General features: G+C 41.7%; 2 protein-coding genes across 2 annotated transcripts in view; one reads left to right on the top strand and one right to left on the bottom strand.

Annotated features, from left to right (window-relative positions):
- Positions 1 to 23,876, bottom strand: part of shank2b (SH3 and multiple ankyrin repeat domains 2b) — a 230,239-nt gene that overhangs the window by 21,068 nt on the left and 185,295 nt on the right. The window contains exons 16-22 of the mRNA XM_085462321.1: positions 10,142 to 10,277; positions 9,071 to 9,151; positions 8,952 to 8,960; positions 3,991 to 4,014; positions 3,123 to 3,161; positions 2,354 to 2,466; positions 1,703 to 1,808 (exon numbers count right to left, since the gene is read on the bottom strand). Coding sequence (XP_085318447.1) covers positions 1,703 to 1,808; positions 2,354 to 2,466; positions 3,123 to 3,161; positions 3,991 to 4,014; positions 8,952 to 8,960; positions 9,071 to 9,151; positions 10,142 to 10,277 — 508 coding nt within the window. The remainder of the gene's footprint in view (positions 1 to 1,702; positions 1,809 to 2,353; positions 2,467 to 3,122; positions 3,162 to 3,990; positions 4,015 to 8,951; positions 8,961 to 9,070; positions 9,152 to 10,141; positions 10,278 to 23,876) is intronic.
- Positions 15,972 to 18,707, top strand: LOC146719251 (zinc finger BED domain-containing protein 4-like). The gene is made up of 3 exons (XM_085462252.1): positions 15,972 to 17,401; positions 17,547 to 17,863; positions 18,072 to 18,707. Exons 1-3 carry the CDS (start codon positions 16,464 to 16,466, stop codon positions 18,425 to 18,427), a joined length of 1,611 nt encoding a protein of 536 aa, XP_085318378.1. The 5' UTR covers positions 15,972 to 16,463; the 3' UTR covers positions 18,428 to 18,707.

Below are 23,876 nucleotides of genomic sequence, written 5' to 3'. Positions count from 1 at the left end.
TCCTGCTTGGCCCCCTAGTTCCAAAAGAAATGCCTTCTTTAGCTCTCTCTGGATTTATTTATATATGCAGGAAAGGTTCCTGAAATTTGTGAGAGGCCAGATAGATGTGAAATGTAACTGCTGTTTCGACAGTAAGTAGGAATATTCTCACCAATTGAAATGTTCAATCTGGAAATCAGGACAGAAGTTATGTAGCTGTTATTACAGAAATAAGGGCAAATGGCCTGCTACTTATCCAGGCCTTTTCCACGCTGAACACTCAAAGCACGTTTTCAGTACAAGACTCATTCACCAAGCACACAAGCACCTTTTTCTATACCTTAGCCCGCTGTCTAACGGTCGCAAAACACTCACACTCTGATGAATGCATTGGGTGCAAACCAGCATTCAATAGCTTGCATGAGTACACGCAGACTGGAGGACCCAGGAAGTGAACCACTGACCTTCCAATTAGTAGAAGACCTGCCCTACCTGCTGAGCCTCAGCCACCCAGAGGAGCTGATGGCTCAAATTAGCTCAAAAATTCACATCAATTTCCTGTTTTTGCTAACATATAATACCAGAAATAAAGGTCTATGTGGGTAAAATCTATGTCTAGTCCAGTATCCAGTTTTAACTTTTACATTAAGATATAAGTTTTAAGAGTCTACTCTGTAGGTACAAACCACAAAGCACCCACCGAGTAGTACCATTGAGTACCCTTGAGGATGCAGCCTCGTGACAAGTCTCTATACCGTTAACCCTTTCAGTGGTCACTAGGGTTGGGCGATTGGACGAATATATCGACTTTTTTTTAGTGCTGTCAGTGTTAACGCGCCGCCATCACGACTAACGTGATTAATAATTAACCCATCTGGAGCGCAGACGGAGTCAAAATCCCTGAAATGTCTCTGCCAACGCATTTGGGGCAGTTTGTCCAGAGCTTGTTCATTCTGCGCTCCAGATGGGTCGAGCGCATTAAAAATTTTAATCGCCTTAATCGCGATGAATGCTTTAACGCTGTGTTAATGCTGACAGCCCTAATTTTTATAATTTATAAAATTGTAAAAAAAAAATAATTATTTTTTAAATTATAATAAAAAATAATAATTTTTAAATTAGTTTGTCCATGTTTTCTTGTAATTGTTACAGTATTGATGGTATACTTGCACATAAACCACTACATTGGACACTGATGTGCTGCTCCATGCACATCAGTGTCCAATGTAGTGGAAAAGTACATGTTTAAAAAAATGAAGTTCAAATAAAAAATCCTGTTTGAGGTTGTCATAATTCATGCATGAAAGGGTTAAAGGGACAATAAGGTCCTTAATTTTCAGAGAGTGTAGAGAAGAGTATGGCTATGCAGTTTGTAGATAGAGCCCTGAATGGATTACTGTGCAAAAAGAAGATAAAGAAGATAATTTCGTGGTAATTCTGATGGCACTGCAAGTCAAAAAACCTGAAACCAACATTAGCATGTATGACATCCCTCTAGTTCGGGAGTGAGAATGAGGTTTGAGCACATGCTTAATGACCTCCAATATTATCGCCTGAAAGCACACTTTGCTGACTGGCTCACTCTAATTTATCTATAATTAGCTTTAATATTGCTAGACCACAAAGAGCAAGTCCTCAGAGCATTAATAAAATATTATGACAAGCTAAAAGCACAGGTTACTGGACACTCACACACATATTTTTTACTGTATATACATCATACCTATGGACTTTTGCTTTTTCATAGTGCCCTTCTCAGGTATCCCCAGGAAGGCTCCTGGCACAGTGGGTGGCACCACAGCTACTCCTTGGCGGTCATGATACAAGGACTGAAAAGTCAATTGTAAATTATTAATATAACTAGGAATATATAATTGTTTCATTAGATCTCTAAATAACAATAACAGCATTTGCTTACAGGAATTCACACATTAGGATACATAACATATCGGCCAGGTCCAGGCATCACCTGCCACTGGCTGTGTTGACTGCTACTTGCAAATAGGAGGACAATTTTTCTGTTTTGACACTAGCTACTGATTTCAGGTGTTTTAAATAAAGCAAACTTTCAGAAACGGGAAGATGTTATCTTTCAAATGAATTCTCTTACATGCACTTTAAGATCAGCTCTACTTTTAGAATATTTTCTTACACGTAAACTTAACCCTAACCTTAAATCGGCTGCTAAACATCAGCATTAGCCCTGAAGCTTTTACTACAGGAGCTCTAAAAGGACAAACAGTTTTTCATCATGGCATCCAGTCTGGGGAAGCAGCACAGGGTACAGCCACACAACCTGATACTGAACAATCTAATTTACAGTAACAGCGATCTGAAACAATGATCACCATAAAGTGAGTTTGCTTATGCTTACATTCATATCAGTTGGCGTAACCAAGCAGCGACTGGATGGGCGTGGTTTAATTGTGGCTATCTTCATGTCAACAGGTGATGTCTTCTGGGCATGGGTCATCTCTTCTACTTTGTCTGCAAAGCAAACCAAGTCATAATATGTCAGCACTGAAAAACGTGACAAGGGGCAGGAGTGAACTTGCAAAGCCTTAGTTTCAGATCTGATGGGTCAAATGCAAGCTACTCATTCAGTCATTTACAGTGACCCTTCCTTGTGTTTCCACACCGAATTGTGAATGAAACTGAAACCAAAAACAGTTGAAACTCTTTTTTTTGTGGGTGTGGGGGTATGAGGGAGGAGGAGCAAGGGGAAGGGGAGAGAGGGCAACTTTGATGAAATGCGCCTGGCATGTCCAGCCTTGGAAGCCGTGCAAGCTCTTTCCAAACAGCCGACTCAGCAGCATCATCCAGCTCTCAGGGTCGTTCCCTCGTTAAATGTAAAATGAGCAATGGATGTGAAAGCCTGCCAAGCTTGCCATTACCTTTCTCTGTGTTTTTATTGTTTTTTTATCTTATTTTTTTACTCTGCCTGCAACACGAGAAAGCTATCAATGGCAAATTTGGCAAACCTGAACTTCCCTCTGGTGTGTGATGATGCCATCAAATAGAGTCCAGCTAAAGGGTTTTGCTCAGAGAAGCTACATGCTAGCCCTGATCTCTCCTCTTACTGTGTCACCTGCCTACAACTGTCTAGGATGTACAAAGCTTCCATGCATCAGCGGAGTGATTACTTAGAGTGACTTGGAAAACAATCCTCTTCTTCTGCGCATCTATACACAGAGGAGAGGAAAGGGGAGGAAAGGAGCATCAATGACCTTAACTACGGTTAGAGGTAAAAACCACACAAACACACAGAAATAGCAGAAAGACGCACATTCCTTTTCACTCTCTCTCTGATCTGTCTCCCAGTTGGATCGCAGCTACAACCTATCAAACAACATGCAACACGGTTGCCCTGGAAACCTATGTGTGAGTGAAACATTTCCTAGAATAAACCTCCTCCTCCTCACACGAACACACACACTAACACACACAAGTAGCTTACAGAAAAATGCACACATGAAGAAGAGAAACATGAAACTTTAAAGGTCAGGTATAGTGAAAAAACACTGACTCACACTCATTTGTAATTCCTCATTAAGCCTCTGCCACTATGTATATTTTTGTGTTTAAAGCGTAAAAAGATTCTAGAAAGTAAACAGTGTATGCTTACTGCTGATAGTGTTGCAAATTAGGTTTGTGGGTCTGCCTGCAAAGAAGCACTGTGAGGTGACATGCCCCTTTAATCAAAAGCAAACCCTGGGAATGCTCAGCAAGAAGAATCTATAGCCTGTGATTACTACGACATTTAACCATGCACTAACAACATTTAGAAGACAGAAACAGCTGCAATCAAAACACTTTGTAAATCATGCAAATGCACTATGGGCGTAGCTCCATTTGGTTTAATTCGGTCGAAATGGAGCGAGTCAGAAAAGGAATCACTAAATACAACAGTGTTAGTTAATCACAGTGGGGTGGACTGTGTGGGAAATACGGGACAGAAATCAATCACTGGAGATACTAGATCAGACTGAAAGCATGCCCGCTGTAACTTACCACCTTTCTTTTTCCTTAGAGTGGCTTAAAGGATGACAAAAAAAGAGTCTTCAGAGCATATACACAGACTCAACGCTTTTCCCCGGAGACATGAAAAGCTGCCCTCGTCCCAAAGCCCTGTGATGAGGGCGGCTCATGAAAGATGTGAGAACTTCTTATTTTGGTCGTTTGATTAACAATAATAAGCACAATTCAAGGATCCTGTTCAGTACTATTAACTAAATGCTACTCAGTCGTCTTTCTCTAATATCTTCTGAATGTCTTTTCTGGCAGCGGTCCCCGACCCCCGGGCCTCGGACTGGTACCGTGAGTCCGTTTGGTGCCGGGCTGCGAGAGCTGAGGCTCGGGTGTGAAATTGATGGTTTTCAGGGTTATTATCGTTAACTGGGTTTCCCTGGGTCTCTTCTCGTGTTGTAGTCGTGCGTCTTATTTTGAAAGAAATATTTACGTGTTACCATAGCGACCAGAGAGCATAAAGGGGCAGAGAGGAGGATGTTACTCTCAGTGTTGTTGGCGCATTTCAGGAGGACGCTGCTAATAAAGTTACACAATTACACAGTGAATTCACGTTTATTATTATATTTTCAAAACACCACAGTTTTTGTCTTGCTCGTATCATTTTATTTTGTCGTATTTATCCGCGACACCTTAAAGATATTATCTGACATTTAAACCGGTCTGTGGCGCAAAAAGGTTGGGGACCGCTGTATCAGGTCACAGTTCCTTTTCCAAATGTCTGACCCAGTTCTGTGCTCCAAATTTAAGCTAATTCCTACTAAAGATATAGTGATATAGTCACATGGCCAACTGACATTGTTCCTCCTAACTTCATGAAAGAGGTTTTGCCTGTCATCTCCCCCAGCTTCTCTCTGTCATAAATAATTCTCCTTCATCAGGCTGCATTCCAGATTACTTTAAAGCAGCCAGTGTGTTCTCGCCGCTTAAAAAACAAACCCTAATCAGCTCCTAAATCTTAATCTAGAATTTGGCTGAGGTTTTTAAGGTAAACATGGGAGGGATAGCATAGGGATAGCATGCCTTTTCAGGATGTGGGCCCAAGCTCGTTTAAAACAGTCTGAGATAAAGAAGAAAACTGTCCTATCATCTGGCCAAGAGAAACTGAAATTATTATTAGGAAATTATGGAAACAACTTCCTGGATATGATGACATGATGGTGTGATCATATTCAGTTTAAATGCAGTCAACTATATATCTGTATATATAGTTTTTTTATTTGCATGTGGTAGCCAATCAGAAGAGTGTTTGGTGAGTGGGAGGTGGGAGCGAAAAAACGACTTCATTAAGAATAAATAAACTGATGCAACCCAGCATCACAGCAAAACGTGTATTCCACAGTGTCCATTTCACACTGTGCCTCTCCAAAATGTGAAATGGACACTCATGCATGCACACATGCAAATGCATTATACATTTGAAGTCAAGAAGTCAGCAGTGAGTAAAAAATGTATGAAGTAGATTCTAAGGTTCGTAATTGGCTGAAACGATGAAGCTAGGCAGCTAATGTGTATTTACATTAGTGCTGTCAGCGTTAATCTAATTAAAAAGACGTTAACGCCATAACTGCATTAACGAGGCAAATCTCTGTTAACGAGTTACCGTAGATCGCCCTGTGCGTGGGGCTGCATGGCGTCAGCGCGGTCCAGAGCCACGTCCAGCCCGACGCGAGGGGCGATCCGCGGTAACTTGCTAACGGAGATTTGCTGCGTTAATGCAGTTATGCCGTTAACATCTTTTTAACTAGATTAACGCTGACAGCACAAATTTATATGTAAATGTGTTAGTTATGCCTGTTTAAACACAAATAAAATATCCCCCCCGTGCTGTTACTGCAGCTTAGAGCAACTTCTGCACGGACACAGTGGACATGTGTGTCTACTGCACATTTTGCCATGATATCTGTCTGATGAGCTGCACATAGACCAAGTGTAAGACAAATAACAATTATTTTGGACCATGTGCGATGCTGCTTTAGTCCAAAGATTAAAAAAAAGGTTAAAAGTTCTAACAGGTCTCCTTTAACATGTGTCTGCCTAACAAGTCAAAGTAAGTTTGGGTTTGCCAGCAGATCAGTTTGAATCGAGCAGCTAGCAGCAACCACAGCAAGCTTTAAAAAACCACATGCAACAAACTGCATGTATCCACGTCCTCTGCAAGCAAACCAAGTTCAGCGTGACATCAGTCACAAGTTATTACTTCCTAAATTCTGTTTAAAAACCTTTGGCTACAGTGGAAAGAGATCCACCTGCTGCTGTTTGTTGTTTGTCTACCAAAGGATCAGCTCAACAATGATTTGTGTCATCACGGTAACGACAGGTGTCATCACCTCAGACTATAATAAGAAGGGTTACAACTTTAACATCAGGTAAAAATCAAACATCCAAAAACCTTTCTTCACCTGGGAAAGGTAGGACATTTATGCGTGTGAGCACTCATAAATTGATTGTTTGTCCTCTTCTAATGCTCCTTTCACATTTCATGGCTGCCCTCCTTTCAGGCCTGTGTCTCCTTTGAACGCATCATCTCAGAAACTCTAACTCTGCTGTTTGTCATGAGGCGTCAGGACAACACAAAACACCTCTAAAATGTACATCGTACTAGTGCTGGGCGATATGGAAAAAATATTTATCACGATATGAATTATTTTATATCACGATAACGATATATATCACGATATACCACCTGACCTGTGGTCATCTGGAAAGTACGCAGTCTGTAAACGAGCGCAGAGGTCTTTGTTAATGACATGGATGGTTACGCTCATGTAGGGCTGCGTATCTCTGCTCGTCCATATGTCAGTCGTCAAGGCATAATGCACGATACTGCAAACATCCTTCTCTACTTTGGCAACTCGACTTTACTGAAGTGCTTAGGACCGGGCATAACATACCTCTGATCAAGGACTTTGACGAGGTCACGAAAGCTGTCCTTCTCAGCTACATAAACAGGGGCCATGCCTTTAGAAATGTATAAATGCCGTCTTGCATTTATAAATGCGAGACGGCTCCTGTGATTTGTTTATGGCGCTGGGACGTTTTCTCATACGGCGTGCCTTGTGCGAAAGACTGCTGTATCTTCAGCTGGTATAGTTTTTCTTTTCCCAACTTGCTCCCGTCGTTCCACAACTTGGTTTAGCTTGGATTTTCTGATCTTGAGTATTCTTTTTCGTGGACCTTCTGTAGGTGATAGAAGAGATTTGTTGTGTTGCCATTGAGTGCAGGAACAATTTTATAGCATAGCTTGCAAATGGGCGTCTTCTGCTCTGTGTTGGTGCTGTTGAACTCAAAATGTAACCAAATCACAGACGTACCCCCTCTTTTCGGTAAAAGTGCTTCTTCTTGGGCTGCTTGTGTAGCTGTGTCTGCCTGTTGCATGTCCGGGCATGAAACTGCAACCTGTCGCTCGTCCATCGTTTTGAGTTACCTTAAAGCATGTTGCAAATCCGGGTGCACGTAAAGCAGCACCATGTCGCAAAACCACAAGAGGGAGTTTCTTTGTGAAAAATATAATTTTTTATACTTTATTTCTTCTTGCATAAAGTTAAGAGTATGTATAGTGAGAAGACAACACTAATATATTTGCCACAGGCTATTTAACCCTTTAAGACCTACCATAGAACCAAGTCTGCCAGAACTTATCTTTATATTTTTACATGCTGTAGTGCCATTTGTGGGAGCATTTCCAGTTGCTATACATCAATACAACCATTATAGCCCAAATTTTAATAATACGTATGCATTAAGTCCATAGTAACTACATAAATTGCAAAAAAGTGCAAAAAAAAATTGAAAATTGTTTTTGGGGTTTTCTTTACATATATTTCTAGTTAGAGAAATTTAAGAGGCTTATCCCTCAAAACTGCAAATACAAAAAAGTTGCACAAAATAGTTTCCCACCACAGGAAATTTATTTTGAGTGTCTTCATAGTTTTATTTTTGAGATACACTCATTTTTATATACTGCAGGAAAAATGAAAATAAATATTATAGTGCAAATTTGCAAAAAAAAACAGCATGTGCATCAAAATAAACTATTTCCAACAGCGTAATTTGAGTTATAAGCGATACAGAAAAGCATAAAGTCAAACATGACTTTAAAAAAAACTCCAGCATAGGCTTATAAGGCCCTAAAGGTAAATAAAAAACATTTTCTGTGAAAATGACGTCACTTCCGGTTCTGGCCAGTTAATGGCGGACATGTGATAGTTCGCGCTGACGTCTATTCCAACGTAGGAAGTGTTATGAACAACTGATCGGATCGGCAAAGCCTGTTTCTGGAATATTATGTTTTTGTTGCTGCAAGTGCTTTTTATGCAATTTTTGCAAAGCCATATGTGGAAGGAAACCGTGACCGAGGACAAGCTGATGGCATAAGATGTAAGTACAACTCCTCCGGTTTCATATGCAAAAAAAATTATTGCGCTAGCTTACGCGGTTCCGGTTTTACAGGGATTTACGCAAAACGGAGCGTGCTGCTCCGACCGGCTTTAAAGGGTTAATGATATATTTTATGTAATAATTTATAAAATTAGGTTAGAAACGATAGAAAGGCACAATAGACACTTTTCTATTGTCCAAACAATATATATCGTCATATCGCCCAGCACTACATCGTACACACGGACAAACAGAAAGACGAAGACGATACAGTCACACTAATGCTCTTTTTACTCGTTTGCTCTTTGCAGCAGAAGCAATAAGTCATGAGTGTGGATGAGTGTGGGCATCCAGAAGCAAGAGCACTTCATGCAACGGAGGAGAGGAGATGAGGGAGGAAAAGCGTTTTTCTTCTATTTTCTTCTTTAAGGCAAACTAAAGTGACCAGATGATGGAAACGCATATTGCATTAGTCTGAACGAAAGCCTCAATCAGCCACTGTGAGCAAATGAATATGAAGTTGGGCATAATGGATGGCAGAAGGTTATACAGCATTATCTGCTTACCTTTATCCACTATTGAGAGATTAACCAACCATGAGAAAGAGGTACAAAAAAGATCTTCTGTGAGACACTTGCTCCCATTTGCCATTGTGAGTTACCAGAGTCAAAACTGCAGCTCTTACCGAGTTCCTCGAGTTCAGACGTCATCGACTTTGAGCGCATTGACAGGGCTGTGGTGGGGGCTCTCTTTGGAGGTGGAGGAGCTGAGCAGAGAGAAACAGACATGTGACCAAAAGCAGGCAGGTCATCTGCAGTGATCTGGAGGCGTCACACCTTTTCAGGTAAATCTTTAATCGATCAGTCAAATTTCACTGAGGGAAAAGGATCAAATTAGAAATATTTTCTGATGATAGGAAAATATAATAGAGTATCAGAAAAACACAGAGACAAAAGCAATATTCTGATCAGAGATTTTTGACAAACATTTAAAGGTTTGCTTATTTCCATGTGTAGATTTTGTCTAGTTTGTATTAAAACCACCTGGTCTGACCTCTCGTGTTTGCTGTTTGTATCCTAAGCACAGAGTTGGTCCGGTTTCTCATGGTCTTTGAGGGGTATTATTACACAGTCCTTCTTTCCCCCCCAACCAGTTTCAGTAGATGACCTCCCTGATAATGGCTTTGTTGGAGGTCTCTTCCTGTTGACCTCTAGCTGACCTCTGTTGGTCTCTAGCACTGTGACCTCACATCAAGGAGATCCTGCTTGGAGTTTTCATGTTTTCACCATGTCTCTCCAGCTTCCTCTCACAGTCCAAACACATTAGCTAACTGGTGATTATAAATTTATAGTAGGCATGAATCTGAGCGTGACCGGTCTGTCTCTATATGTGTGCACCCTGCCTCATGCCCTGTGACAGCTGGGATAGGCTCCAGCTCCTCCCGGGACCCTGAATTGGAAAAGTGGGAGCAAATGGATGGATGTTTGGCTATTAAAGAGGATTTGCTTTACAACACATAGTGCGCTGAGATTTCTTCTAGCTATACAGATAATAGTGAACTAAATCATCAGTCAGTGTGTCACTTTAATATTTTAATACAGGAGGTACATCTGTGATCAGGTTCACACAGCACTGTACTACAGCAGGCTGTATGCTACAGCTGTGCTCTGCTGCTCCTCAGCTGAAGCACCTCATGACGATTATATTCTCGAATCCATGTCTAAACACGACTGGCAGCCATTTTCAGTCTCTGTACCTTTTTTGCGTGCTGTGTCCTCGGGGTCCAGATTCCGGCTCACTGTCACCACCTTAATCAGGAGCCGGTTGCCTCCCTGGCGGATCATGTTGACCACCTGTCGATGGCCCACCTTCACCACATTCTCCTGGTTCACCTGCCACAAACAAACCAAAAGTTTTCTTATCCTGCATCTTTGCTCATGTTATTAACTGCGTATTTATGAACAGCACAAACATGTAAACACTGGACCGACACCTCAGTTTTGTGTGGGAGAAAACTGCTGCTCATTTAAATCTGAAGATGCAAAATTCAATACAAAAGAAACTGTGAAAAGTGCAAGTATGGCTTCACAGTGCAAACCATCATTTTCTACTGGAAACCAACCAGACTGGTAAACTGTCTCTCCAGCCACCACATCCACTAGTTTGATTTAAAACGTTACTAAAATGTATTTTTATTGAACACACTGTGTAGACATATTTCAAGCAGTTAAAGCGAGTGAGTCTCTGTGCTAACAACTGTGCCATGAGCTAGTTTGAGTCAGATGTTCTGTCTAAGGACATAAATGTATAAATGAAGATCTACAAAGTTCAGTGACTGACCAGCACTGATCTTCTCTACAGCTGTGGCCAAAACTAATTTATTTATTTGCCATTAAAAGATTTTGAAACATATTAAATCCTTGTAATTCTTCTTCACAATATCATAGAAACGTGTATATAATGTTCTAAATTAAAACCTGCAAAGTGCATGAAAAACAAACTTGTGCCGTTGTCAAAACCTGTTGAAAGACCGGCTGGTGTGAACCATTCCTCGATCACAAAAACTTTCATAGAATTATAAAAGCAGCTTTGAGACGCATGGAGCTGAAAAATGTTGTGTTAGTCTGCAAACCGAGAAGCTGTCTAAATGAAGGAAATTTAGGAATGTTGCTACTTTGCTTTAGGATTTGGAATCTGCAAAGATCACATAATTACAAAAACCACTCAAACACCTTTGGAACAAAATTCTGTTGAAAGCAAAATATTGAGCTTTGTGGATAAACGCTTGTCATGAGAAAACAAGATACAAATCCTGGTAATTACCCAGGGTTCACCCACGGGCTGCATACAATTCTGTTTACACTTAGCCTTAATCAAAGTGTCTTGATGCATGCTCAATCATCCAGGTAAGTAAATCCCAAAAGGTTGATTCTGTTCATCTGGACGTAGCTCGTCCAAAACCTCCAAAAAGTTTACATTTTGTCTCGGGGACTTTTGTCACAGATAATTTCCCCAAAAGTCTCGGTGATGATCAAGATGCTTTTGACATCTTGCCAATTTTTGCCAAAATCTCTTTCTTATTGCTGAATCATGAAAACTGACCTTAATGAATTAAATAATCATTCTGTATTCACAGGGGTTATTTTTAATGTATATTAAAGCTAGTTGGATGATCTGAAACATTCAGGAAAGGACAAATACTTTATTTCACAGCAACGTACAGGCCAGAGTTGTACAATCTCCTTCTACATAACAGTGACAGACAAGAGAACAGACTACTTACACCTTTGTACGTCCAAATAAAAGACAATGAAACCAGGAAATTGATTAACAATTTTCAAAATAAGCAGCTGAAGGAATCAACAAAATCTTCATGGCTGCAATATTCATAAAGGAGCCTGGCTGCTGCCCTCTATGTTTCTCCATGTATACGTCATAAACATCAGCTCATATAATAATGGCTCAAGGACACGGTGAGAAATCTGAAGCTTCAATTAAAAACAAAGAAACAATTTGGACTTTTTGTTCTTGGAGGAAAGCTGTGATGTCTGTGACACAGCTGTGATGGTGGCTGTACAAAAAAGTTGGACTTTTAAAGTGGATTGTATTATTATACCAAAACCGCTAACTCCATCAGGGCAAGAGTACTGAATCACAGTTTGTTGCAATTTGTTATCGAGCACTTTAAGTCGGTATCAGTGCTGGATTTTCATTCTTCTCTTAAAGAGGAGAACGTTCCATACATCAAGAGAGATGCCCAGAAGATGGCTAGCTTTATATGTTAGTAAACATTCCCAGTGATGGATTTTGACCTTTTTATTTCCACCTAAGACACCGAGCCATGGGGCAGCATGGCGGTGGGGTTGTTATCTGTTTCTCTGTGTTAGCACTGTGCCAGGGTGTTCCCCAGCTCTTGCCCTATGGTAGCTGGAGTAGGTGATCCTGATAAGGTTAAGTGGAAGAGAATAATTGGATAGTGAACCTGACTTTTATGCACTTGTTCAAGCACAAAACCGACTAGATTTCTCTCACTGAACATTAAACTATAAGCAAAAGCAGCAATAGTAACTCTACTATGTTAAAAGTGTTCAAAACTTTGTAAAATATGCAAATATATCTTGTCTGATTTTGAAATGTTGATTAAATAGTGATAAGTTATGTTAGCATTTTTACACTACCTATTTCACTGTATCTGTAAAATCACACTGATGATACTTTGATGTATACCTAACAACTAAACACAATCATATCACAAACACCCCAAGATGTCAACTGAGCCTCCAAACTCCTCAGATCCGACTGCTCCCCTACCCATCTCTCAAACACCATCATAAAGTTCGCGGATGACACCACAGTGGTTGGACTCATCTCAAGGGGGGAGGAGTCGGACTACAGAGATGAGGTCAACAAACTGACTGAGTGGTGTTCAGTTAACAACCTCCAACTGAACACCACGAAAACTAAAGAACTTATCTTGGACTTCAGGAAGGGCAGAGCAGACCCGGCCCCACTTTACATTCACGGGAGCTGTGTGGAGAGGGTACACTCCATGAGGTTTCTGGGCGTGCAGATCTCTGATGACCTCTCCTGGACTGCAAATACTACGGCGGTGGTTAAAAAGGCCCAGCAGCGTCTCCACTTTCTGAGAGTGCTCAGGAGGAACAACCTGGAGGAGAGGCTGCTGGTGACATTTTACAGAGCCACCATAGAGAGCATCCTAACGTACGGCATAACAACATGGTATGCAGGGTGCTCAGCTGCGGACAGGAAAGTACTGCAGAGGGTCATCAACACAGCCCAGAAGATCACTGGCTGCTCTCTGCCCAGCCTGGAGGTCACTGCAAACTCTCGGTACCTCAGCAGAGCTGGCAATATCATCAAGGACCACTCTCACCCCAGCAACCAACTGTTTGAACTATTACCGTCAGGCCGACGGTACAGGTCACATAAAACCAGGACAAACAGATTCAGGGATAGCTTCTTTCCCTGGGCCCTGTGCTTCGTACGTCGCTTACTACATCCAAGATCAAATGAAACATCCAAGACCAAACCATCGCGCTAACCGTGAGCTCGCTAATCCGGTTCCCCGAACACACCTGTTGTTGACGATTAGTACAGCTGGACGCAGTAATGTGACATCACTGGGTGTCGTAAAAGGGGCTACGCATCGATAGTAGAAACATTGATCGGCAACCCGCTGATTGGTCGGCGAAAATGTCGAAGGAGTGCGCTCGGCTCAGTATTTTTCGGCAGCAGAGCAAGAACTCATGAGTGAGGGATTTCAGGAGTTTCAGAGTTTAATTAAAACGCAAGAGAACACTGCAAAGGCTGCAAAAGCAAGGAGAGAGGGCTGGCAGAAAGTTGCTGACAAATCAAACTCGTAGGTAATTTAATAATAATAATAATAATAATAATAATGGATTGGGTTTATATAGCGCTTTCCAAGGCACCCAAAGCGCTGTACGATACCACTATTCATTCACTCCCACATTCACACACTGGTGGAGGCAGCTACGGTTGTAGCCAGGCTGCCATATCGCGCCATCGGCCCCTCTGGCCAACACCAGTAGGTGGTAGGGTAGATCTATCATATGACACTATATTGTCCAATATCATATGGCATTATATTATATTATAATATGTTATATTATATCCCCTTTCACATTAGAGCCACAACAGGACCCACAAGAACATGGGAACAAGTAAAAGTGGAATACAGGAGTATTCTACAGAATGGTAATATTTATCTCTTAGATTGCTTTTCGTCTCTTGGCAAGGTAATACTGGCCTGTAATACTCTGTTAGTTTGTTCATAACAGCAACCAAGAAAAGGGCAGAGGAAAAAAAGACAGGTGGTGGTCCTGCACCCCCTCGTCAACAAGTTGGTTAAGTAAATAATACCCTCACGGGAAAATCGATATCTCTCTATGAGCACACTGTCGCGCTGAGCTAAAGGATCCTGTCTATCCCGCAATATACGCTGGATTCTGAGGACTCTCCTTATCAATCTTGCACCTTCCGCAATGGGTTGGTCGCGTATACGGACAGGACATGGCTGCGACAGGCTTCCCAAATCCACCTTCGCTTTTATAGCCGTGGTCTCTCATCTTGATTACACGAAGTAATTTACTATTACTACTCTGAAATATGAATTACATCTGTAATAATCACATACATGTAATAGAATGTTAATAGTACATTTCCCTTTTTTAGGGAATGACCTGTATGTATCTGTGTGACATCAATAAAAGGATCAGGTGCTGCATTATCTTTAGTTACATTGATAATATTTATTTATGGTGGAACAGTGGTGGAATATCGCTGTTGCTTTCGTATAAATGAAGCGGACATACCTGCGTGGCCGCGATCTAATCCTGTTTACATAAAGTAAACCTGCTCCCGGGCACAAAAAGCCAGGGGTGGAAGTAACGAATTACAAATACTCACGTTACTGTAATTAAGTACATTTTTTGGGTACTTGTACTTTTACGAGTAATTTTTCAAGTGTGTAATTTTACTCATACTTGAGTACAACTTACACCATGTAATCTACTTCGCTACTTATAAAATCAAAAGTCACTACTGAGTACGCCCACAATTTGAATTAATATTCAAACCTTTCGTCTGCATTTTTGCAGCCAATAAGGCCGTGCAATCGCAACCGCGCCAATTTAAGACGTAAGCAAAGAATAAACTCCGCTGCAGCAGCAGGCACAGGTGTCTGGAGGTGCTAAATGGTGGAGTATAAACTACTTTATAGACGAAAGATTTGGAGACAAAGAAGCCAAAATGGAGACAGAGGACAACACTGTCAACCATGAAAACGACGTAGAAAAGACGGAGGACGCGTGCCCGTGGCCATACCTGGAGGAATTTTTCGTGTACAGAGGAAGAAAAGGAGACAGCGTCCAGATGCAGTGCAAACTTTGTTTGACCTCTACAGTCATTTCAGCTTACAAGACTTCAGCATCTAATCTAAAAAAACACATTGAGGTAAGAGGTTTTACAACTATACGTGTATGATATTGCTTTCTTATTTTTCATGTGTGTTAAGGTTACTAGTTTGGCTAAGATATTGTCACCGCCATTGGTTAGCCTGATATTAAAATAAGACGGAGCTAGCTAATGTGCGTGTGTGCATGCATAATTGAGCTACAATTCGTAGGAATGTTTTAGCTTATTATTTGGATAACCACCGTCATTACAATAAATTAAACTTGTAGTCATTTAAAACTCACAGGCCTACAATCAGCTGGCCTATTTAAAAAAACAAACAAACAAAAAAACAAACAAACTTGAACACAGTGCTGAGCTGCATCTCAAATTAATCTTCCAGCTCTCAGCTGACATGTACCAGAGCCCGATTGATGGATCAGTTGATCAGTATCATTGGCCTGATATAGGTCTATCATAGTGACATGGCTCTTAATCAGTAGGGTTATATGTTTCCCAATATGATATCTTTTTTTAAAGAACATAATGTGGATTGGTTTTATTTGTTAGCTGTATGGGCAGCATTTTTGTGTATGTGATCCCTTTTCTTAAATTAGATTTGCTAGATACACATATTTTGCTTTCTTAGTATTTTTAGGACCTGACTAATACTGAAAACTTTAGGGTGATACTGATAAAAAGGAGTTAAAAATTTAGATACTGATACATTGGTCGATACTCTTTTTACAGATAGTATACATATTACAGAACTTAGAATGTATACAGAAATTCATGTTTTTTGCAATGATCGTTCAAAATTGGTTTACACTTGTGAATAAATACAGCAATATATCTGCAAAATTTGACCAATTCACCACTCTTTTATACTATGCTCAACAATCAAAGATTAGCTCAAGTCTAGTTGAATAATGTTTTAAAAATGTGTTTTCTTTTAGTGTTAATCACAGTGATGTTATGAAGTAATGTATGAACCTGACGTATGATAATATTTATCTCTACAGAGGAAACATCCATCGAAGACTGAGCAGTACAATATCACTGTGGCATCAACATCTCGACAGCGAAAGACCACAGCCACACCAAACAAGCTCTCAGCAAATACACAAGCCAAGTTACCAGACCTGATGTTGAGAGCTGCAAACAAACATGTTCCACAAGCAACTGTTGACAAGCTTGTCATCAATTTCATATGTGAGGGTCTACAGCCATTTGCAGTGGTAGAACAGCCATCTTTCAAAGAATTGGTTACCACATTACAACCTCAAGCCAAAGTCATCTCCAGACCCACTGTCCGTGCCAGAATCTGTGAAGCTGCTGATCACATGAAGATGACTTTGGTTGCAGCATTGGATAAAGTCAAATTTGTTGCTACCACTACTGATTGTTGGTCAGCTCATCAGAAAAGTTACCTTGGAGTCACATGCCATTGGATAGAGGAAGCGTCCCTGGAAAGAAGATCTGCAGCACTAGCATGCAAAAGATTGAGAGGGTCTCACACATTTGACATGCTTGCTGGTGCGCTTGATGATATCCATTGCCAATACAAGATTAGAGGCAAAGTTGTAAGAACCACAACTGATAGTGGATCCAACTTTGTCAAGGCCTTCCACATGTTTGGGGCACAAAATGATGCAGATGAAGCTGAAGATGAAGCAGACCCAGAAACTATTGACCTGACTGACCATAGGGACTACCATGAGGCAAGTGCAATTCTTGATGAAGACTCTGGTTTGGAGTATCAACTTCCGCCTCATCAGCGATGTGCATGTCACCTGCTAAACCTTGTGGCAACATCTGATGCTGCCCTAGCAGAGAGCATGAATGAAACCTACAAGAGGCTCTCCCGTGCAACCTTTGCAAAATGCCAGGCCATTTGGAACAAAACTGGCCGATCTCATTTGGCTAATGAAGTGGTAGAGGACAAGTGTGAGCTACAGATCATTCGTCCCAATGCAACACGATGGAATTCAACCTACCTTGCCATTGAAAGGATAATACGCATCATTGATGAGAAGGGGGAAGATGCCATCAGGAGCATTTGTGAGGAGTTCAAGGTGAAAATGTGAGTAAAATTGGACACCTACCAATATGGTTTCAAATTTTGTGAATTTTCCTTAATGGATGGTTAAAAACGTGAGCAGACTCTTAATATTAAATCAGAAGATCCCTATTATAGTCATGGTGGGTTTTGTTGTTGTGTCTTACAGGTTGAGTCCTGCAGAAGTTGCATTCCTAAGGGAGTACTGTACCACCATGAAGCCACTGGTGAAAGCTTCAAACATCCTTCAGTCTGAGTCCACTTCCTTTATGGGATGGCTCCTGCCAGTAATCCAACAACTACTGTCCAAACTTAGCAGGCTGGAGACATCAAGCAAGACATGCGTGCCACTCATCAGAGCCCTGCAAAATGGCCTTCAAAAGCGTTTTGGAGCGATGATGGAGGATCCAGAGTTGGCTGCAGCTGCAGTCCTCTTACCCAAGTTCAAGACTTCCTGGACTGACAGAGCAGATGTAACAGAGGCTGGTAAGGATTCATGTGATCCCATTTTTGTGTATTTTTACATTTGAACACATGCTTAAGTGAGTATTTCACCTAATACATTGTAAGTTATTGATGGTCTGTCCTGAATACTAAACAATCCTTTTTGAGAATTTGCCGATTTTAAATTTGTGTTCAGGAATAATCACTGAAATTTAAATAACAAAATTGTGTTATCTACTTGCAATTACAGCCTTGACATACATCAAACAACATCTTGAAACGACAGAGCATGAGAGTGAGGATCAGCAAAGAGAGTCATCTGATGAAGATGAATTCTTCTCCAGACCAATCTCCAGAAGGCTGCAAAGTGCAGTTGAGCTTGATGGTTATCTTGCTTGTGCCACAGACACCATGGAGCTGCTGCACTCCTTCTCAGCCATCAAAAACCTCTCTCTTAAACTAAACACAGCTCTGCCTGCTTCTGCTGCGTGTAAACGACTTTTTAGCTGTGCTGGTCTACTCTTCACTGCCAAACGAAGTCGGATTGCCTCTGTTAATTTAGAAAACCAGCTCTTGCTGAAACTGAACAAAAGGTTCAGAAAGTAAAGTGTGAAAGAAATGCTAAGACTTTAAGACACTTACCTGCCTGTTGTTCAGTGTATGGGGAAAAGTTTAAATGGTTCTACGCATGTTCAGAAACATTTTTGTCATTGTTTTAACAAACAAAATTCCTCCTTTTATATCTACATTTATTTACAAAACAAGTTACCTTTCTATACCTTGTTCATCTGAAAAATGTGCTTTGAACATAAATATTTATACTGGTGAATCGAGTTGAATGCCTGCTATTGACAACAGAATAAAACATCAGTCTGTTAAAAAGTAATTAATACTCTGAGTAGTTTTTGAGAACAGTACTTTGTACTTTTACTCAAGTATTTTTTTTAACACCAGTACTTTTACTTGTAATTGAGTACAATTTAACCAGTGTAACAGTACTTGTACTTGAGTACAAATTTTGAGTACTCTTTCCACCTCTGCAAAAAGCACATGACTGTCAATACACTACAGAAACACAAGACAAGCAACAGGGGCGGGTAAGGGTAAGAGAGAGCCGGTGTAGACAGCGCATCCGGTCCTGCAGCATGTCTGTGCTGGTCCAGTCGACCCGCCATCTGTCCCGGGAGGGAACAAGCATCGAAGGCGTTTGAAAAGGGAGGGGGATGAGTGTGTATCAGTGTATGTGTATGCGTGTGTGTGTCCTGAGTTAGCTGATAGTGTCCTTCGCCCTGCCAGGCTAAGTAAACAGTCTTCCAGCAGACCCAGGTAGCCTTGCATGGAATGGGGGGAACAGTCTAAACACAGTCTGTTATTAGGGTGAGAATTTGTTATGTTCAGCTCCAGCCTTGAGACCACAGCTGGCACCAAAATGGTAGCCGCATGAAATGATGGTGGTTTTTACTTTAGTGCGAACAACTCATGTAAATTTCAAAGCTGTTCTAGCAGTCCGACACTGGTCTCTCAATCTCCCGTTGGACAGCCGTGAGCTTCTCCAAGATGTTATCCATCTTACACTCCATGATGTTATCATTCTTGCGCTCAAAGAGCAAATTCTGAGAACTCACGACCGCTGTGAGTTTCTCCAAGATGTTATCCAATTTTCGCTCAGAAGTCTTAGTCTGAGTGTTCACGGCAGCCGTAAGCTTCTCCAAGATCTTATCCGTGCTGCGCTCAATGAGCCCATTTTGAGAACTCACGACTCGTCCCATCGTTTCAATCCCAACGGGCAGCCTTGTGGTGTTTTGAACAGCCGATTCCGCTTTCTTTAATCTTCGATTAGCCAGGGCCAAGCCAGCTCCGATCAGCAAGAACCCTGTTATCATGGTTCCGAAAAGGTAGATATCTTCAATGTCCTCGATCGACAGTCCCGCCAGGCACACGACCCTCCAGTTATGCCACCCACCCATCGTGTATCCAGCAGGGAACGTCCCTCCAGGACACTCAGGCTCACCCGAGCCCAGGCTTCTCGTTGAGAAGAGGGTGTCAATTGCATTCAGGGACCAGTTGATCAAATCCATAATTCCTCTTTTAGGTTTTAGAGAACAGACTGTGAGAGAGTGTTCCAGGGCAAGAGTAGAAAATAGATGAGACTAGACAAGGACACAGAAGCTAAGCAGGGAAGATAAGGGAAGGGAGAGGAGAAAAGTGCGACGGCCTTCGTCGAGAGCCAAAGCGACGAAAGCCCTACCACTGGGGCAGGTGCCGACATTGTGGAAAACATCCCGTACTGTGCTGGTACCAAAAATAAAGCGTCCACCCGAACTGAACGACTATAGACCCGTGGCCTTCACATCGCATATCATGAAAAACTTGGCTGATTCTTCACCGACTGAGACTTGAGATCAAAGACAAACTTCCTCTGCAGTTTGCATGCAAACAGAGCCCTAGCTCATCTGGAGCAATCTGGCGCTCATGTGAGAGTTATGTTCTTTGATTTTTAAAGTCCTTTCAATACCATCCAACCGAAAAGACAAGCTCACAGAGATGCGAGTAGATTCCTTCTCTGTTTTCTGGATTACAGACTACCTAAGAGAAAGGCCACAGTTTGTCAGTTTGGGTAACTGTGTCTCTGGGACATGAATGAGCAGCATGGGGGCTTGACGAGGGACTGTCCTGGGTGTTCCTTTTCACATTGTTTACAGCAGACTTCAAATACAACTCAAATACAAATACAAGTCCTGCCAAATCCAGAAATACTTGGCTGACCCTGCCATTGTGGCGTGCATCAGAAATGGACAGGAATCTGAATATAGGGATCTTGTAAAAGCCTTCAGCGACTGGAGTCACAAAACCAACCTCATAGTGAACACCTCTAAGACAAAGGAAATGATATTTGATGATCGTTGCCTCCTTTTGTTAAGGAAACAAAGATCTCTTGACATCTGGAGTAACTTGCTGCAGATGTTCTATCAGTCTATGGTGACAAATGTGCTGTTGTATGCTGGGGTCTGCTGTTTATGCAGCAACAGAAGTAAGACTACAAGAGGACTGGACAAACTAGTGAGGAAGGCTGGCTCTGTAATTGGAGCCAGGCTGGGCATGCTGGGGTAGGTGGTGGAAAGATGCATCCTGAAGACATTAGAAGCCATCCTGAATAAGTCTGATCACCCGCTTTACAACATCTTTATGGAACAGAAAACATCAGTACTGCAAAACTCCTCTCCTACTGTTGTTAAACACAGAGATACAGAAAATAATTTGCACCCACAGCCATCAGGCTTTTTAATACCCATACAAATAGCAGGTGAGCTATGACAGACACATGAATTTCCCTCTTGGATCAATTAAGTTATTCTTATACTTAAGGACATTACAAACTAAGCACAATGCATAAAAACAGCACAAAATTTTACGGATCCAAATCTACACACACTGTTGCGGTTTTGCAGAGATTCGTCCTCAGAAAAAAGAAACAAAAATTAAGTTGACATGAAGTGATGATGTGCTGGTTCTAAAGTTCCTCAAAAAACATTTAGAGAAAAGGAAGAAACAGAGATTGTGGTTCATCCAGTTCACAGGAAGAATTGCATGGTTTGATCCAGCAGTTGAAGCTGTATTACAATTGCTTTCATACATATATCAGGATGTCAGTGGGGCAGAACTGGGAACACATCTGAGGAGGCAGAAGAATCAGTTCAGTGAGCCAGAGCGGAGTTTATTTGTGTGTCTTAGGTACAATAGTGTCATTTTACTATTTCCACAAGGTGCACTTAAACTCCTTTAATTTTCTTAAAAATCGACAGTGCGCCTTATGTATGAATTCTGGTTGTGCTTACTGACCTCGAACCGATTTTATGTGCTACACGGCGCTCAAAAATCTGTCAAAAATGTTTTAGTACGACTGTGGTAAGCCACAAAGCCGCACTGCTTGATGGATTGTCGGAGCATTACGGCTACCGTAGTCAGGAGCCTCGCGGAGTAATCTGGGTCCTAAACTCCGTCGGCTTCAGGTCTCAAAGTCAAACGAACACTGCAGCATCACTGAGAGTTAAAAACTGTCTAAATTCTTTCATCTTTAATAAAATGATCAGCGTTGCTGCTTTACCAGGTGTAACTATGAAGTTTAACATTCAGGCATCCATGAAAACAGAATTTATTAAATGTAACAGTAGAGCTGGGCGATATATCGAGTTTTAAAAAAATATCGATATATTTTTATACGAGATATAAGATGTGACAATATCTTTTATATAGATATAGTCTATGTTACGTTATAACTATACTTGTGGAGCCTCAAGTTTGCCTCTCTTTCGTCCACTTTTGTCTTTACACAACGTTACTCGGCCTCGCCCCTCCTTCACTGAACACAACTCCCCCTCCTCCCCCATGGCTTCACCTGCAGGAAGTGACAAGATGGACACGGCAAATCTCCATTAACGAGTTACTGCGCATCGACCCGTGCGTGGGGCTGGACGCTGTCAATGTGTTAGCTAGCTAACCACGCTAACGAGCTAACCACGCTAACCACGCTAACGGCATACAGCCCAGAGGCGCTGCACAGCCTAAAATCCTTGCATTTTCTCAAAAGTTGACAGCGCGCCTTATGTATGAATTCTGGTTGTGCTTGATGGCCGCGAACTGATTTTATGTGGTACACAGCGCTCAGCAATCTGTCAAAAAATGTTTTAGTACGACTTTGGTAAGCTACGGTGCTGCACCGCTTGATGGATTGTCAGAGCATTACGGCTACCGAGGAGCCTCGCGGAATGATACGTACTGTGCTTCAACGTAATATTACCTTACTGTGAATAAGGACCATAAATGGCACCTGTTAAGAGACGTGGTTACGAAGAGGATTTCAAACTCCAGGCTGTCAGTCACAGAGTAGAAGTTGGGAACAGAGCAGCTGTGAAATCTGTCTTTGTTACTATGCTCAGCGTCTGTTAGGCTACGTTCACACTGCAGGCGAAAGCGCATCAAATCCGATTTTTTTGACCCTATGCGACCCATATCCGATCATGGTATGACAGTGTGAACGGCACAAATCCGATATTTTCAAATCCGATCTGGGTCACTTTCGTATGTGGTACTGAATCCGATACTAGGGGTGCAACGATATTCGTATCGATATTGAACCATTCGATACAGTGCTTTCGGTTCGGTACGCATATGTATCGAACAATACGACATTTGTAATTTATTTTATCAACTTTCCTTCTGACGATGCTGTCTGTGTTGAGCGCTCAGTGAATCTGTGTTCGACTACTCCGCCTAGGCTGCACTGTCCAGCGCAGATCCACTGAGCGCTCAACACAGACAGCATAGTCAGAAGGAAGAGCGCAGGGCAAGCTAGCGAGACAGAAGTTAAGCTCTCCTTTTAACATGGACCTCCCCCACTCTCATTCAGATCTGGCGTTTGGAATTATTTTGGTTTTCATGTGACGTATGACCCTGAAGGTAAGCGAGTCATGGACTAAAGTAAAACAGTATGTTGGATGTGCCATGCAATGCTCAATTACATTGGTGTGAACTAGTGTGTTAGCGCAGTTAGCTCGTTAACGTGTTGGCTGTCTAGCCCCATGCACGGAGCGATCGGCGGTAGCTCGTTAACGGAGATTTGCCGTGTTGTGGCGTTAAGGTCATTTCAACGAGATTAACCTGAAAGCACTAGTGGGAACACAACGAATATGACTGCACATTTACGCCGACATCATCCTAGTGCAAAGACAAGTGGAAGCAGACAAAAAAAAGCAAGCATGCTACTAACTTTAGCCGAGTCATTTAGACAGCTGTTAGCACATGATTCTCCTTATGCTGCTGAGAATATAGCCCAGAAGAAGCGGATAGTATAGCTTTTATTTTGGAAAGAGACATTTCTCTGTAATAAACTCTCTTTTCCAAAGATGAGTGATTCCTCAATCAGATACAGGGCTTGCAATATCGCTAGCCCGACGTCCTGGAGCTAGCGATTTTTTCAGTCGGGCTACCAAAATCTATCTCTTCCCTGCCCGTCGGGCTATTGTAGGAAAAATATATGTCAATGCTTTTGCATTCT

The sequence above is a fragment of the Copadichromis virginalis genome, linkage group LG1 (genome assembly GCF_057382275.1).
Source record: "Copadichromis virginalis isolate Kocher_CV1m ecotype Utaka linkage group LG1, C_Virginalis_male_GT1.1, whole genome shotgun sequence".
NCBI classification, from domain to species: Eukaryota; Metazoa; Chordata; class Actinopteri; order Cichliformes; family Cichlidae; genus Copadichromis; species Copadichromis virginalis.
This window is presented reverse-complemented; position numbering and strand designations above follow the sequence as displayed.

Coding starts and splice junctions, on each gene's coding strand:
- LOC146719251 (XM_085462252.1), top strand. CDS start 16,464: ATGTTGAGAGCTGCAAACAAACATGTTCCACAAGCAACTGTTGACAAG. Junction 17,402..17,546: donor GAGGAGTTCAAGGTGAAAAT/GTGAGTAAAATT, acceptor TGTGTCTTACAG/GTTGAGTCCTGCAGAAGTTG. Junction 17,864..18,071: donor AGCAGATGTAACAGAGGCTG/GTAAGGATTCAT, acceptor TTGCAATTACAG/CCTTGACATACATCAAACAA.